This window comes from Tachyglossus aculeatus, chromosome X1 (genome assembly GCF_015852505.1).
Source record: "Tachyglossus aculeatus isolate mTacAcu1 chromosome X1, mTacAcu1.pri, whole genome shotgun sequence".
Taxonomy (NCBI): Eukaryota; Metazoa; Chordata; class Mammalia; order Monotremata; family Tachyglossidae; genus Tachyglossus; species Tachyglossus aculeatus.
Genome location: NC_052101.1, coordinates 24,621,886 through 24,635,814, shown reverse-complemented (window position 1 = coordinate 24,635,814; position 13,929 = coordinate 24,621,886). Strand labels below are relative to the sequence as shown.

At 47.0% G+C, this 13,929-nt stretch overlaps 1 protein-coding gene across 1 annotated transcript in view; it reads right to left on the bottom strand.

Moving 5' to 3' along the window:
- Positions 1-13,929, bottom strand: part of SLIT3 (slit guidance ligand 3) — a 625,600-nt gene that overhangs the window by 22,742 nt on the left and 588,929 nt on the right. The window contains exons 28-30 of the mRNA XM_038771676.1: positions 11,135-11,232; positions 5,484-5,623; positions 2,705-2,798 (exon numbers count right to left, since the gene is read on the bottom strand). Of these exons, the coding sequence (XP_038627604.1) occupies positions 2,705-2,798; positions 5,484-5,623; positions 11,135-11,232 (332 nt within the window). The remainder of the gene's footprint in view (positions 1-2,704; positions 2,799-5,483; positions 5,624-11,134; positions 11,233-13,929) is intronic.

Sequence of the window (13,929 nt, the reverse complement as noted above, 5' to 3'; positions counted from 1 at the left end):
CCTAAGCCTGGCAGATGAGAAAAACTCCTTTCAAAGCCCTGGTGGCAGGTGTCTAGAGTACCCACGTCTGGCTGAGGCTCAGAGCCAAGGTTGGTTAGGCGGTGACAAGGGCGTTTTATCAGCGAGCCCCAGACAGGACCCTGGCTCCCGCTTCCAGTATGATCTCAGATATACGAGGGCGCTCTATTTGGCTGGATGGTGCTGAGCCCCTGGAGCTAGGAACCTTTGGAGCTGTGTGTATGCATCCTCACTCCCCTGACAACTCCCAATTCCTTTTCCCCTGTCCTGAGAGAGGCTTAACATAATGCCTCTGACCCCAAAGCCTCAGAGGTCAGATCAGGACTCAGGAACACCAGCTGGAGAGAGCCACAGACACAACCCACATGCTCTACGATTCACTGTTGGATCTGGCTTTACTGGGGGCAGCGGCTTTTCTCCTTCCTTGGCCTCTGGGGTCTCAGATTGGAGGGAAGCAGGGCTGCCAATGAGAGCAGGCTGTGGAGACAACTCCACCAACAGGATCAGGCTGCAAGACTAAACCCTGTGCTTAATACCCTCACTCTATAGCAACAGAGGAAAAAAAAATAGTAATTGCTGCACAAAAGGAAAGTCACTGAAATGTTTTTCAGATCTCATATTGCCTTTACAGTCAGATTCTCTTTTTTCCCAGTACAAAGTAAAATAATCTCAGGAAGAGTATAATTATGTGTATGTGAAAGTTTCTGGGTATAGATGTAGTTATGTATGCATGTTTTCTGGGTATAGATGTAGTTATGTATGCATATATTCATATTCACATATGAAAAGGATCTGTCCTCACACTTTAGAGGCTTACAGATCATTCCTGACACCAGTTATTTCTCTTTACCAATAACTGTGGTATTTGTTCAGTGTTGATTATGTGCCAAACACTGTAGTAAGTGCTGGGGTAGATACAAGTTAATCAGGTCAGACACAGTCCCTGTCCCACATGGGACTCACGGTTTAGGAGAATATGATGCCACATTTTCCCCGAGACTCTCTTGGACTTCGATCTGCAAGTGCATGCATGAGTACACATACATACATGAACCAACTTTCCTTCGTTCATACACAGGCTGGAACTTACTGATAAGAGTGGTTTTAAGCCAAAAGGGGTGTTGTGTGCCGTCACAGCTGGGCCAGCCAGGGCTTACCTCTGTAAGAATCTAATAGCTCTGACTTCCCCAGTTGGGGCTGTCCCATGCTCCTGTCTACCAGATCACCCCCAATCAATCAATCAATCGTATTTATTGAGCGCTTACTGTGTACAGAGCACTGTACTAAGCGCTTGGGAAGTACAAGTTGGCAACAAGTTGACAACCTCCCAAGGGGTCCAGGATCCAGACCCCACCAACGTGAGTCCCTGTCCACAAGGAACTGGCTGCCCCTGTGCAAAGTCATAACTCTGATAAGGCATCTGCTACAGGGGAGAGGGGCACGACAGGAGCACAGGAGCCAAGCCATCACTGGATATCAAACCAGCTCAGTATTCTGCCTCTGACAGAAACAACAGGCTACTCGGAGGAGCAGTGTGGGGCTGCACGCTGTGGCACTCAACCTAATGTTTAGGAATCCATTAATGGTAATTTATTGAGCACTTATCTGTGTAGAGCACTATACTAAGTTCTTGGGAGAGTACAATGCAACAGAGTTGGTACGTGCCATATCTAACATTCCTAGCCTTTCCCTCTACATAACTAACTCTCTCTCTCCTAACTCATCACGGATTTCTGTCACCCATGACTGTTTTTTTCAGACCCCCTGAACCTATTTATATTATTGTCCCCCACTACTGCCTGCACAATCTCTCTACCAAGCCACTGGGACCCTACTCGGGTAATGACTAAATGATTCACAGAAGAGTCTGGTCTTTCACACTCTTTGAGACTATTTAACAACATTCTGCTGATCGAAAGCGCTATCAACATTGAACCCATGAATTTTAACTACATTTACAAATTAATACAAGCCCATCATAAGAAAAGATGCAAGGACTGATTCCAGGAATTTTGCTTTATGGGAATTTGTTATTTGGAGATCTTTTAACAGTTTATTAACTTCCATAGAAGTTTGTCAGGATTCAAAGGAAACTTCATGATATGTAGATTTTAGTTACAAAGAGGTTTTATAGTGGCTAGAGAATGGGTCTGGGAGTCAGAAGGACCTGGGTTCTAATCCCAGTTCTACCACTTAATAATAATAATAATGATGGCATTTATTAAGCGCTTACTATGCACAAAGCACTGTTCTAAGCACTGGGGAGGTTACAAGGTGATCAGGTTGTCCCACGGGGGGCTCACAGTCTTAATCCCCATTTTACAGATGGGGTAACTGAGGCACAGAGAAGTTAAATGACTTGCCCAAAGTCACACAGCTGAAAATTGGCAGAGGCTGGATTTGAACCCATGAGCTCTGACTCCAAAGCCCGTGCTCTTTCCACTGAGCCACGCTGCTTCTCCACTTGTCTTCTGTGTGACCTTGGGCAAGTCACTTAACCTCTTTATGCCTCAGTTACCTCATCTGTGAAATGGGGATTAAAACTTTGGGCCCCATGTCGGGCATGGACTGTGTCCAACCTGATTACCTTGTACCTACTCCAGTGCTTAGAACAGTGCCTGGCACTTAACAAATACCATAAAAAAGTCCCTGGGGAACAGGATGTTGGGTAACTGGGTACTTTTACCTGAATCCTTTGTCCACGGAAACACATTTGGATTCGTGTTTGCAGGGGTTGATCTCAGGGACACAGTGGTTAATCACTTCATCACACAGCTCACCTGGAAAGGGGGACAGAACAGGGATTTAGTAGCTGAGTTACAATCAATCAATCAATCATATTTATTGAGCTCTTACTGTGAGCAGAGTACTGAATGTACTAAGCTCTTGGGAGAGTGCAGTATAACCAATATAACAGAGTTGAAAGAAATGTTCCCCATCCACAAGGAGCTTACAGTCCAGAGGAAGAGACACACATGAATATAAATAAATCATGGATGTGTACATATGTGATGTAGGGTGAATAGAGGGTGCAAATCTAAGTGCAAGGGTGACACAGAAGAGAGTTGGAGAAGAAGAAATAAGGGCTTAGTAGGGGAAGGCCTCTTGGAGGAGATGTTCTTGATTGACAGCCTTGCTTGCTGACTCTCTGTTACTACTGCTTTACTTGGTTGCCTCTCTGACTACCCTGTGATTACTACAGCCAAAAACAAGAGCCTTCTGGTGAGAAGGAGGCCAGGTAAGCTCCTTGTGGACAGGGAATATGTCTATCAACTCTGTTATACTGTACTCTCCCAAGCACATAGTACAGTGCTCTGCACAGAGTAAGTGCTCAATACATATAACCGACTGATTTACCAGATTGGCAGCCAGAGACATACAGCTAGCTAGAAGTGTCCATGTAAAAAAAACAGAGCAGACTGGTGGCTGCTTTCTAAAGCCAGAAGTTAAATCCAACATGGCTGAGATTCATTCATTCATTCATTCATGACATGAAGCTTATATGCCCACACCCAAGATTTCTATCTCTGTCACATCAGCTGTCTTCCAACAACTCAAATTTATGAGGGTTAAGGGGAATCAAGGAATCAGTTCTCCTTCACTTTGCAGGTCACTGTATTCCTGCACTAACTAACCTCCCTGCAATGCAGGAAGGTAGTATGGGAGTGGTGTTTTTAGAAAACACACAGACATAGAAGCACACACACACAGACACACACACACATTCGTGCACACAGGCAATTCCTTCAGTGCGGTTTCCGGACGGCTTCAGAGAACTGCAGGGGTCAGAACTGTTGAAGAGGCAGGATTGCCGCAATCACATGTTCACTAAATGCCAGGGTGCCCGGACCTCAAGGGAGGGAGGGAGAGAAGCTTATAACATGAAACAGGAACTGTGCCTGTCTCCTGGAATCAGAAGCAGATGGTCGATTGGCTGCCTCTGAGATTTGCGTGCTATACCGGGCTCCTCAGCAAGGTGGGTGGTGAGGTGCTTACGATGAATTTTCCTAACCAATGGGGTCCAGCTGATCTTTCCTTTTCTTACATAGCATTTTGGCTCCAGCTAGCGCTCATTCTATTCCTTAGATGCTAAAAACACAAACAAAAAACCCTGTGCATGAAAACAGCCTGTGGCAGTCAAGTTGTGTGAAATCTCTGCTTTTCTGGTGCTTGAGAGGAGGCCCACTAAAAGAGAGGCTGGGGAATTCGATTAGGTCTGGTGCTGATCTGGAGGCCTTCCATGCTTTGGGCTGGGCTGGGCTTGGGCTAGAGTGGTCAGCATCCCCCATCACATTCTCTCCTCTTTCTTTCCTCCCCCCACCCCAACACCCTCTTTTAGGCCTCAGCCCAGGGCATAGGGATCATAGCCCTTTCCTTTCTGATCTCCCATCCTCCTGTCTCTCCCCTCTTCAGTCTATACTTCACTCTGCTGCCCAGATTATCTTTCTACAGAAAGGCTCTGGGCATGTCACTCCCCTCCTCAAAAAACTCGAGTAATTGCCTATCAAGCTTCTCATGAAGCAAAAACTCCTCACCATTGTCTTCAAAGCTCTCCATCACCTCGCCCCCTCCTACCTCACCTCCCTTCTCTCCTTCCCCAGCCCAGCCCGTACCCTCCGCTCCTCTGCCGCTAACCTCCTCACTTTGCCTCGTTCTCGCCTGTCCTGCCATCAACCCAACACACATCCTACCTCTGGCCTGGAATGCCCTCCCTCCACACATTTACCAAACTAGCTCTCTTCCTCCTTTCAAAGCCCTACTGAGAGCTCACCTTCTCCAGGAGGCCTTCCCAAACTGAGCCCCCCCATCCTCTGTTCCTTCTCCCCTCCCCATCGCCCCCACTCCCTCCCTCTGCCCTACCCCCTTCCCCTCCCCACAGCACTTGTGTATATTTGTACATATTTATTACTCTGTTCTATTAATGATGTTTATATATCTATAATTCTATTTATCTAGTTTGATGGTATTGACACCTGTCTACTTGTTTTGTTTTGCTGTCTGTCTCCCCCTTCTAGACTGTGAGCCCGTTGTTGGGTAGGGACTGTCTCTATATATTGCTGAATTGGGCTTTCTAAGCGCTTAGTATAGTGCTCTGCATACAGTAAGTGCTCAATAAATACTACTGAATGCATGAATAGTCCACAGGAAGTCTTGTAATTGAGGTGCTGTCAGGAATGTGAGCTGGGCTGAGTATGTATTGAAATATCTTGATATCCACTGAGAAAACTAACCATGTTTGTACGGTGTACTGCCCATGCCTGGCTGTACTCAGCATTCAGGAATCAGGCAAGGTTGAGCCTTGTATTGTACAGATTCTGAGAATTCAGTCCTGGGGAATAGGGCGATTCAGAGTGATAGGGGTGGGGTTTGTTCCCCTGGTCTATTCCTAGCTGTGAGGGAAACTATTTGCTGAAGAGGAGGTGAGGTTGGGGAATTTTCTAACATTTCCCTCAAGATTTCCTTACCTGTATAATTGGGTGGACAGAGACACACATAGTTGTTGATCCCATCAACACAGGTTGAGTTGTTCTCACAGTCATTGTCTTCACAGTCGTCCGGGTTGATCTCACATCGCTCTCCTTCAAATCCCAGAGGACAGGAACAACTTTGGGGAGGGAGGAGGAGGAGGAGAAAAATAGATTTGGGTTTTTGATTTTTCCCACCTCTTCTATCAGTATCATCAGCCTCAACAGTATTTGAGTGTGTCCTGTGTGTGCAGGGTACAGTACTAGACACTGTACAAAAGTCATAAAAGACATAAAGGAGCTTGAGACAGAAAAGACATAAATGGAAGAATGTAAAATATCTACACGTGATAGAAAGGATTGACATAAGTGAATAAACAGATGCACACAAGAATGCTGAAAAACCTGATGGGATGGGGGATTAACCAGAGAATTCCTCATGGAAGAGGTAACATTTTAGAGCTTTGAAGGAAGGGAATTTATGGTTTGGTGGAACTTACTGGGGAGGATTTCCAGTCAGGAAAGAAGCTAATGTTGGACCCTCAGACCTTGGAATAGAGGAACACTCCCAGATACTTGAAATACCTGGAGTCTGCCAGGGAAATTCTGCCTCTGGCCCCCTTGACTGAAAGGAACTTCACAAGTGCTCATTTGTCCAATCCCTTGCTCTGAACAAGATACCACCACACTCAGACTAGACCGATGACTACCCTCTTGTTCTGAAAGATCTCCAGTGACAAAATAAAAGCTTCACTATCAGTTCTTCCTTAGGTCTAGCCTAAATCTCTCAGGCTGCAATTCAAGTCCATTTCATCTAGTTCTGTCTTCTTCTGGTCAATATTCTCTTTATAGTCTAGAATGGCAGTTACTACTTTTCTCTAAACTCCAACTCATTTCACCTTCCTCATAAATCACATTTTCCAACCTTATTCACTATTGTTGAAACTCTCCACGTTCTCAAATCATCTTTTAAAGTGTGGAGACCCAAGCTGCACACTGTATTCTATTGAGACCCTGGCTGATGCAGAGCATAGAGAGGGTGGCTTCCTGGACACACCTCGTATCAAAGCACAAGTGAAGAGTGAGAGATAGGACAGTGTGGTAGCGAGGTCAAATTTGAAGTTGGGATTGTGAAAGTTGATGAGAAGGGAGGATGACTCTAGACCTGAGACTGAAAAAACTGAACAAAAATAACAGACCCAAGCTTAAAATATCAAGGCGAGAAGTCTCCTCTGCTTCATTATACACCAAAATCCTGTAAAGCCCACTCTGTAAAACTTGGCCTTCTTTGGCCCATGTTCTAATAATAATAATAATAATAATAATTGTAATTGTGGTATTTGTTAAGCATTTACTATGTTCTGGACACTGTATTAAATGCTGGGATGGATACAAGCAAATAGGGTTGGACGGGGTCCCTGACCCACAATGGGCTCACAGTCTCAATCTCCATCGATCAATCAATCATATTTATTGAGTGCTTACAGAGCACTGTACTAAGTGGTAGGGAGAGTATAATACAACAGAACTAGCCGATACGTTCCCTGTCTATAATGAGCTTACAGTGTACAGTCTACACCATTTTACAGATGAGGTCATTGAGGCACAGAGAAGTGAAATGACTTGCCCAAGGGCTCACAGCAGACGGGTGGCGGAGGTGGGATTAGAGCCCCAGTCCTCCTTCCCCCCAGGCCCTTACTCAATCTACTGAGCCATGTTGCTTCTCAGTATCAATATCAGTATCTCAGTATCAGTAACCTCTGTTATGGGGCATCATGGGAGCGTGACGAGGAGGACAGTTGGCGTGGCATCTTCGGGAACTGGGGAGGCAGAGGATTCGAGGGGCTAATAAATGAGTAGAACAGTCATCCTGTCACCATTTCCATTACCAAACCTATGTTTCAGGGATTTATAACTTGCCATAAAAACATGAGCCAGGCTGAAACTTGGCACCTTTGGTTTAAGTTTAGGAGTGTGGATCTTGATTTTAATTCATAAAAATAAATGAAACTTCAAACCTGGGCCAAGTCTGGGCCACCGTTCCAGAAGTAAAACCTGTTCCAGGGCTTCCATTCTGGGGTGGGTCACCCTTGTTGGGGATCGTATATAATTCCATTCCTAGTTGGGATCGCTGAATAGATTTACCCCATTACGGCCTACTCCGCTCGATCTGTCCACTTACAGGCAGCTATCCATGGGGACCACCTCCCTCCCCCATGCTATCTGCCTCATGGCATATCATGTAGAGTGGGTCTAACTCTGGGAAGCAGCTATGAGAGTTATTGATCCATCTTTCAAGGAAGGAACACGTGAAGCAGAGATGACACTGGTGGAACTTAAAGATCAGTGACCTCATTTGGAGCCTGGAGATCTCCTGGTTTATCACTTCTGGCCAGAGAATCTCTCCCCAGAAAGTATGGAGAAGCTACCAGTGGGTGCTAGAGATCCAGGGAGTCCCACAGCCAAGACTAACTCAGCTTGCCTTGTAGGGTCTCTGACAATTTTCCACAGAAACATGGACAAAGGGGAAGGGATTGGAGACCTGGCCTTGGGCACAGACTTCCCAATGCCAAATCAGGCCCTGTTCATGAGAGAACCCCTCTCTGTTCATAACCTTCTCATCAAACCCTTATTTGTACTTGGCACCTGGCACTGCCAGAATGACTTAAACCCACCCTGTGTGGACTTGGGGTGAGAGCATCCAGGTACCTGTCCCAACCACAGCACTTCAATTTGGGTTTGTGCCCAAACTGCTTACACTCAGTCTTACCATAAACAGTGTTTTGGGTAGACTGTCACGTCGGAATTAGGAACATTCTTCTGACCATGCTTATCTGTCTGGTTTCAGCATGACGCAGAGTTGGAAGAAATGGGTCATGTGCAAGCGTGCGGCATTGGACACGGGAAGAGTACTTCAGATTGAGTTTTCTCAGAAAATGCAAATTCTGCCTTACAGGAGAACTGGGGATATTTTTTAGAATACAAGCTCCCCAAGGACAGGAATCTGGCCATTTTAAGTGATGTCTTGGGCATGGCAGTAGCCCAGAGCTCTGTTTCACAAGTGCAATTTGAAGGGGATGGCAATTTGAATGGAAATGGGAAACCAGCAGGCCAGCTGTTGCCAAGGTTGGCTACCAATGGGCTGCTGGCCTGCAAGGAAGCGAGCTGGCATCAGCCCTCAGCCCTGGGCTATTGCTTCCTGGACTTCCTGGGGACATCTGGGTCCGGCCCAATAAGGAGAAGAGAACTCTCAACCTCAGCCAACCTGACACTTGGGAACTTTACTTTTTCACACAGAAAAGCCTTTAAAACATTTACGAGGCTGAACATTTAGTTTAAACATCCCAATTAGAGGGGCCAGACGTGAGGCCTCAGGCTGAACCTACGCTTTGTGGTCCCTCTACTGGGCCTGTTGTCTAAGCAGCCAAGAAAATGGATTACCTGCAGGCTCCCCACTGCCTCACCCATGCACGTAGTCCCGTCCCCTAAGCACTTAGGCGTTCGCCCCACCCACACCCCCACAGTACCTATAGTCAATTGACTCCCTTACCTGTAATTTATTTTAATGTCTGTCTCTCTGCTAGACTGTAAGTTCCTTGAGGGCAGGGATCACATCTTATTGTTATATTGTACTCTCCCAAGTGCTTAGTACAGTGTACTGCACACTGTAAGCGCTCAATACAACTGAATGAATGAATGAAAGTATATCTATTCTATTGTACTCTCCCATCTGCTTAATATAGGGCTCTGAATACATCACGTACTCAATAAATACCATTCAACAGGAGAATCTGGGAGATGGTGGGCTTGGAGTGAGGATGAAGTTTCAGCTTCCTCTGTGTGATTTCTGGTTCAGCCTGGGCTCTGGCACTTGCTTGGCATTATTCCCATGTGCTTTCCTGCCCACCCCCTACCCTGTCTGGGAGTGCCGACAGTGGGGAGCGGATGGCCTGCCATTTCCCAGGCAGGAAAACTCTAGATTAAGTTTCACTTTATAACAGTAAGGATTTGACAAGTTTGGCAGGCAAGCCTATGTATGAGCCTGCCCCTCTGGGAGGAGAACAAAGAAAAAGTATAATTTCTTTCACAGGCCACATAACAGACCCACTCAGGAGGCCTCTTGTTAGAATGTTTTCTGTGTGTCAGTTCTTCACTGCAGTGGTCCCACATCGAGCTTCTCTGAATGCCAAAGGAGCTGGGCCCCAAAAGAAAATAGGATTAGGGAGGAGACAAATTCCCCCAAACTCAAGCCGCTTCACAAGTCCTAATAGTGTATTTCTCAGAGCTCCTGTCTGTAAATCCCTTAATCCTGAGGGTCAGCAGGAGATCCGCCGTCTTGGGGAGAAGAAGACTTTGGGGAGCTGAATTGGGATAGCTGAAAACATAGTGGACAGAAAAGAAATACCTTAAAGGCTTAATGGAGGAAAGCCTCAAAAATATAGTTTAGTAATTAGCAGTTGGATTGCAAGAGCAGAAGAAGGGAAGCAGTGTGGCCTAATGAAAAGAGCACAGGCCCAGGAGCCAGATGACCCGGGTTCTAATTCTGGCTCTGCCACCTGTCTTCTGTGTGACCTTGGGCAAGTCACTTCACTTCTCTGTGCCTCAGTTCCCTCCTCTGCAAAATGGGGTTCCAATACCTGTTCTCCCTCCTACTTAGACTGTGGGCTCCATGTGAATCTGATTATCTTGTATTTACTCCAGCTGTTAGTACAGTGCTTGACACTTAACAGGCACTAAAAAAATACCAAAATTAGTATTATTATTAGTGTTAAGACTAGTCAGTCTGTTGTCATATGGACACCAGAAAAGGAGCGGGTGATTATCTCAGAGAAGAGACTACAGGAAGATCATGATGCCAAGAAGAAGAAACAAAAATGACACCAGAATATACCAAACATTTGAACACATTGATAAAAATCTCTGGCCTTTTGTGTTTTTTTCAAATGTAGGTAAGAGCTATGAATACACACACACACACGCACAATCAAAAAACAAGCTGGAATAGATAGTGGTGTTAATGGGAGAATTCAGAAAAGAACAAATAGAAGGAAGTGGGGTGTCTGAGTGAGGATTTTTGTCTTCTAGTTCCCAAGGTTTTTGTTTTGGGTCATGGTTGGAAGAGTGTAGTAGCAGGGAAGAAAAGCAGGGAGAAGGGGAGGAAAACAGAAGCTTCATCGGTGGGGATGTCCTAGAGTGACAAAAGACCCCACTGCAAATCTGAGAAGTCTCTAACTAGGGTACAGTATGGGGTTTTGCCAGCAGCAGTATGGGATTGATCTGTCAATGGCCGGCCATTCTGGGGAAGAAAGACTCCAAATCATCCCAATAGGCTATTTGGATTCTGTCCACAGCAACAAAATGAAGAAATCAAGAAACCCAGGGCTGGGAGGACCTGAGAGGTCATTTCGTCTATCCCTCTGCCTCTAGGCAGGACCACTGATCCTACTTTAAAAATTTCTCAGAAACTGGAACCTCCATTTCTCTCCTGAGTCACTCCAACATCTGGCAAGTTGTCGATGATGAGTATTTTTCTATGTTTACCCTAAATCCTTCATTTTGCTGCTACTTAAAACCTTGCTCTCATTTGCGGGAAGGTGGTGAGTACTATTTATGCCTGTGGCCAGTGTAAATGTCATGCGCTGTTCTGCTACCTGAATCCATCTTTACTCGTCTCACTAAGATGGCAGGTTCCTCCGTGCCGGCATGGATTCTGGATGCAGGTGTTGATGGGCATATTGCAGTCTTGGCCCTGGTGAGGAAAGGAGAGGAGACACTGGGTTAGTGGCTCACGCCATCTGGGAAGACTGGGCTGAGAAGCTGGCTCGCTCTAGGGAAGGTGACCAGAACAGGGCACATAAAAAAGGGACAATTCAGGACTCCAGAGGGCTTTCCCCCACAAACTGACCAAGACTGGGCTAACACACCCTGACTGGAGTAGCAGCAGGCTAAGAGACAGAGGCAGAGGAAGGAACAGACCCCAAATACCCTTCCTGTCAGAATGGTGCTCCATTTTTCAGTGCCTCAAAATGGAAGCAAAAAGCCTCTCCAAGTTCCCAACACAAAAGGGGCTAGACATCTGGAACTCCACCTTCTGGCAGAATCCTGACCTAAAGAGGAGTGAAAGGACCAAAGTCCACTCAGCCTTGAGCATACGCTAAGAATGCAAGGGGGAAGGGCTTGGTGCTACCACAGGTTCCTGCAGTGCCATCCCTCCCCTCCCAAAGGCTTGCACCCTAAAGCTCAAGCAGGGCGGAGAGCCCATGGTTGTTGGGAGAAAGAAGACTGAGTCAAAACCTGGCCCCTCAGAGAAGTCTCCAAGCCGCAGGGAAGTCCTTGAGCCAGATCTCAATAATAATAATAATAATAATTGTGGTATATGTTAAGTGCTTACTATATGCCAGGCACTGTACTAAGCACTGGGTCAGGGGAAATACAAGCAAATCAGGTTGCACATAATCTCCGCCCCACATGGGCTCACAGTCATAATCCCCATTTTACAGATGAAGTAACTGAGGACCAGAGGAGTGACGTGACTTGCTCAAGGACATTCAGCAGACAAGTAGCAGAGTTAGGATGAGAACCCATGACCTCCTGACTCCCAGGCCTGTAGTCTATCCATTAGGCCATGCTGCTCGATCCAGTTCCGTTCTTGCCCAGAGAAGCAAGAAACACAGTGAAAGCCAAGGTAGAAATCATCAGTTTCAGCTAGAGTGCAGTTTGGTTCATCCATTCATTCATTCATTCATTCAATCATACGTTTAGAGCACTTCCTGTGTGCAAAGCACTTTACTAAGAGCTTGGGAGGGTACAATCCAACAATAATCAGACACATTTCCTGCCCATGTGTCTTCTGAGAGGCCGTAGAAGTCAGGAAAATCTACCTCCACCAGCCAGGCCTTTCCTATATGCAGAAGAAGAGTTGACTGGTCACTGTTCCCTCCCCTTCTAAGCTGCTGCCACCACTCAGATACCCCAGCCCCTCCAACCTCCACCAACCACCATAAGTGGAGAGGATGGGGAGTCCCTGGCCAGTAATGACCCCGGCCGGGGAGCTTTCCAAAGTCCTGATTTCTGGCAAACCTGGAGCACACAGGCCAGGCAGAGCCAAGCTAGCAGATGGGGCTGGGCTGGGGCTTGGCCCAGCTGCCCTCCCGGAGCCTGCTGTATCTGCCAAAAAGCCTGGCATCCTTCGAGCGGAAGGCTGTGCTCTGAGGGAGAAGGACAGCCAGAGCCAGGAGAGGGGAGCTCCGGCTGCTTTTGTTTTGGTGCCACATGCTCTGGGCAGCCCTGTGAGGCCAGCCATGGGACACGAAGGGCTGCCCCCTGCCTCCTCTCCATCTGGTGGGGGAAGCGCTCCCTCTCACCCTCCCTGCCATGTGATGCTGCCACCGCCGCCACCACTTCCAAACATTCTGCTGTGTCTCAGACAGGATACCTGGCAGATTGCCCCACCCTGAGGAAGTCAAAGTCATCAATATGGTGGCGGCCTTTGGCCCAGAATGATGACACCTCTCTCTGCAAGAAGGGGGCCTCTCCCCTCCCCCTATTGGACAGTTGCAGACCCTTTCTCCTGCCTTTTCTGGGAATTAACTTTTCTTCTCCGCACATTGCGTGTCTACCTGCTATCCCAGAATTCCCAGGCTGCTGCTCTGGGAGCCAGTTGCCTGAATCTCTGGCTTTCAGAAATACTTGCCTAGTGCTGAGAAGGGGCAGAGAGGAGATCTGATTGGGATCTCAGTTACTTGATGGGATGCTTTTTCTCGGTGCTCACAAACGGGCAAGTAAAGGCAAGAAAAATCCTATCCCCAAGGTGAGTGTTAGCAGCTGCTATTACCTAGGATGGGTGGCAGTGCAATACTGCCTTTCCCAGCCCTGACCTGCCTTCCCCTTCCATATCCAACCCAGGCTCTTAACCTACACTCTTTCAACCCCAGGGGGCCTGGAAATCATTTTCAACCCCCATTTGTGTATCCAGTGATGGGGTGGCCAATCTCCCCTGCTTCCCTGCCAGTATCCGGGATTGGGGGCAGGGGTAGGGTGGGAGCCGAAGCAGAGCCGGTGTTGCTGCAACATTACCTCATTTCTAGAAATAAATCACTTCACCCTCAGCCCAAGAGGCAGGGGGCTTTGTGGGCTGATTTGTGATCAGGCTATGTGGTATTAGTATAATCCCCAGATAGGATTGGTCCCTGAGGACAAGGAGGGGAAGATGAGTTTGTTGGGTTGGTTACAGTATGCCCATGGGATTCAGGTGGGTCTATGGGGACTCCAGGAAGTCAAAGTTGCATTCCAATTAGGACAGCCCAGTGACACGATGCCACGGTTTCATTTCAGGGCTCAGTACTTGCTTCCGTTCTCAAGGCGAATGCAGGGTGGAGAAGGGCATCACCTCAGAAGGGCCCCACAGTCAGAACAGATAATAATAATAATAATAATTGTTGTATTT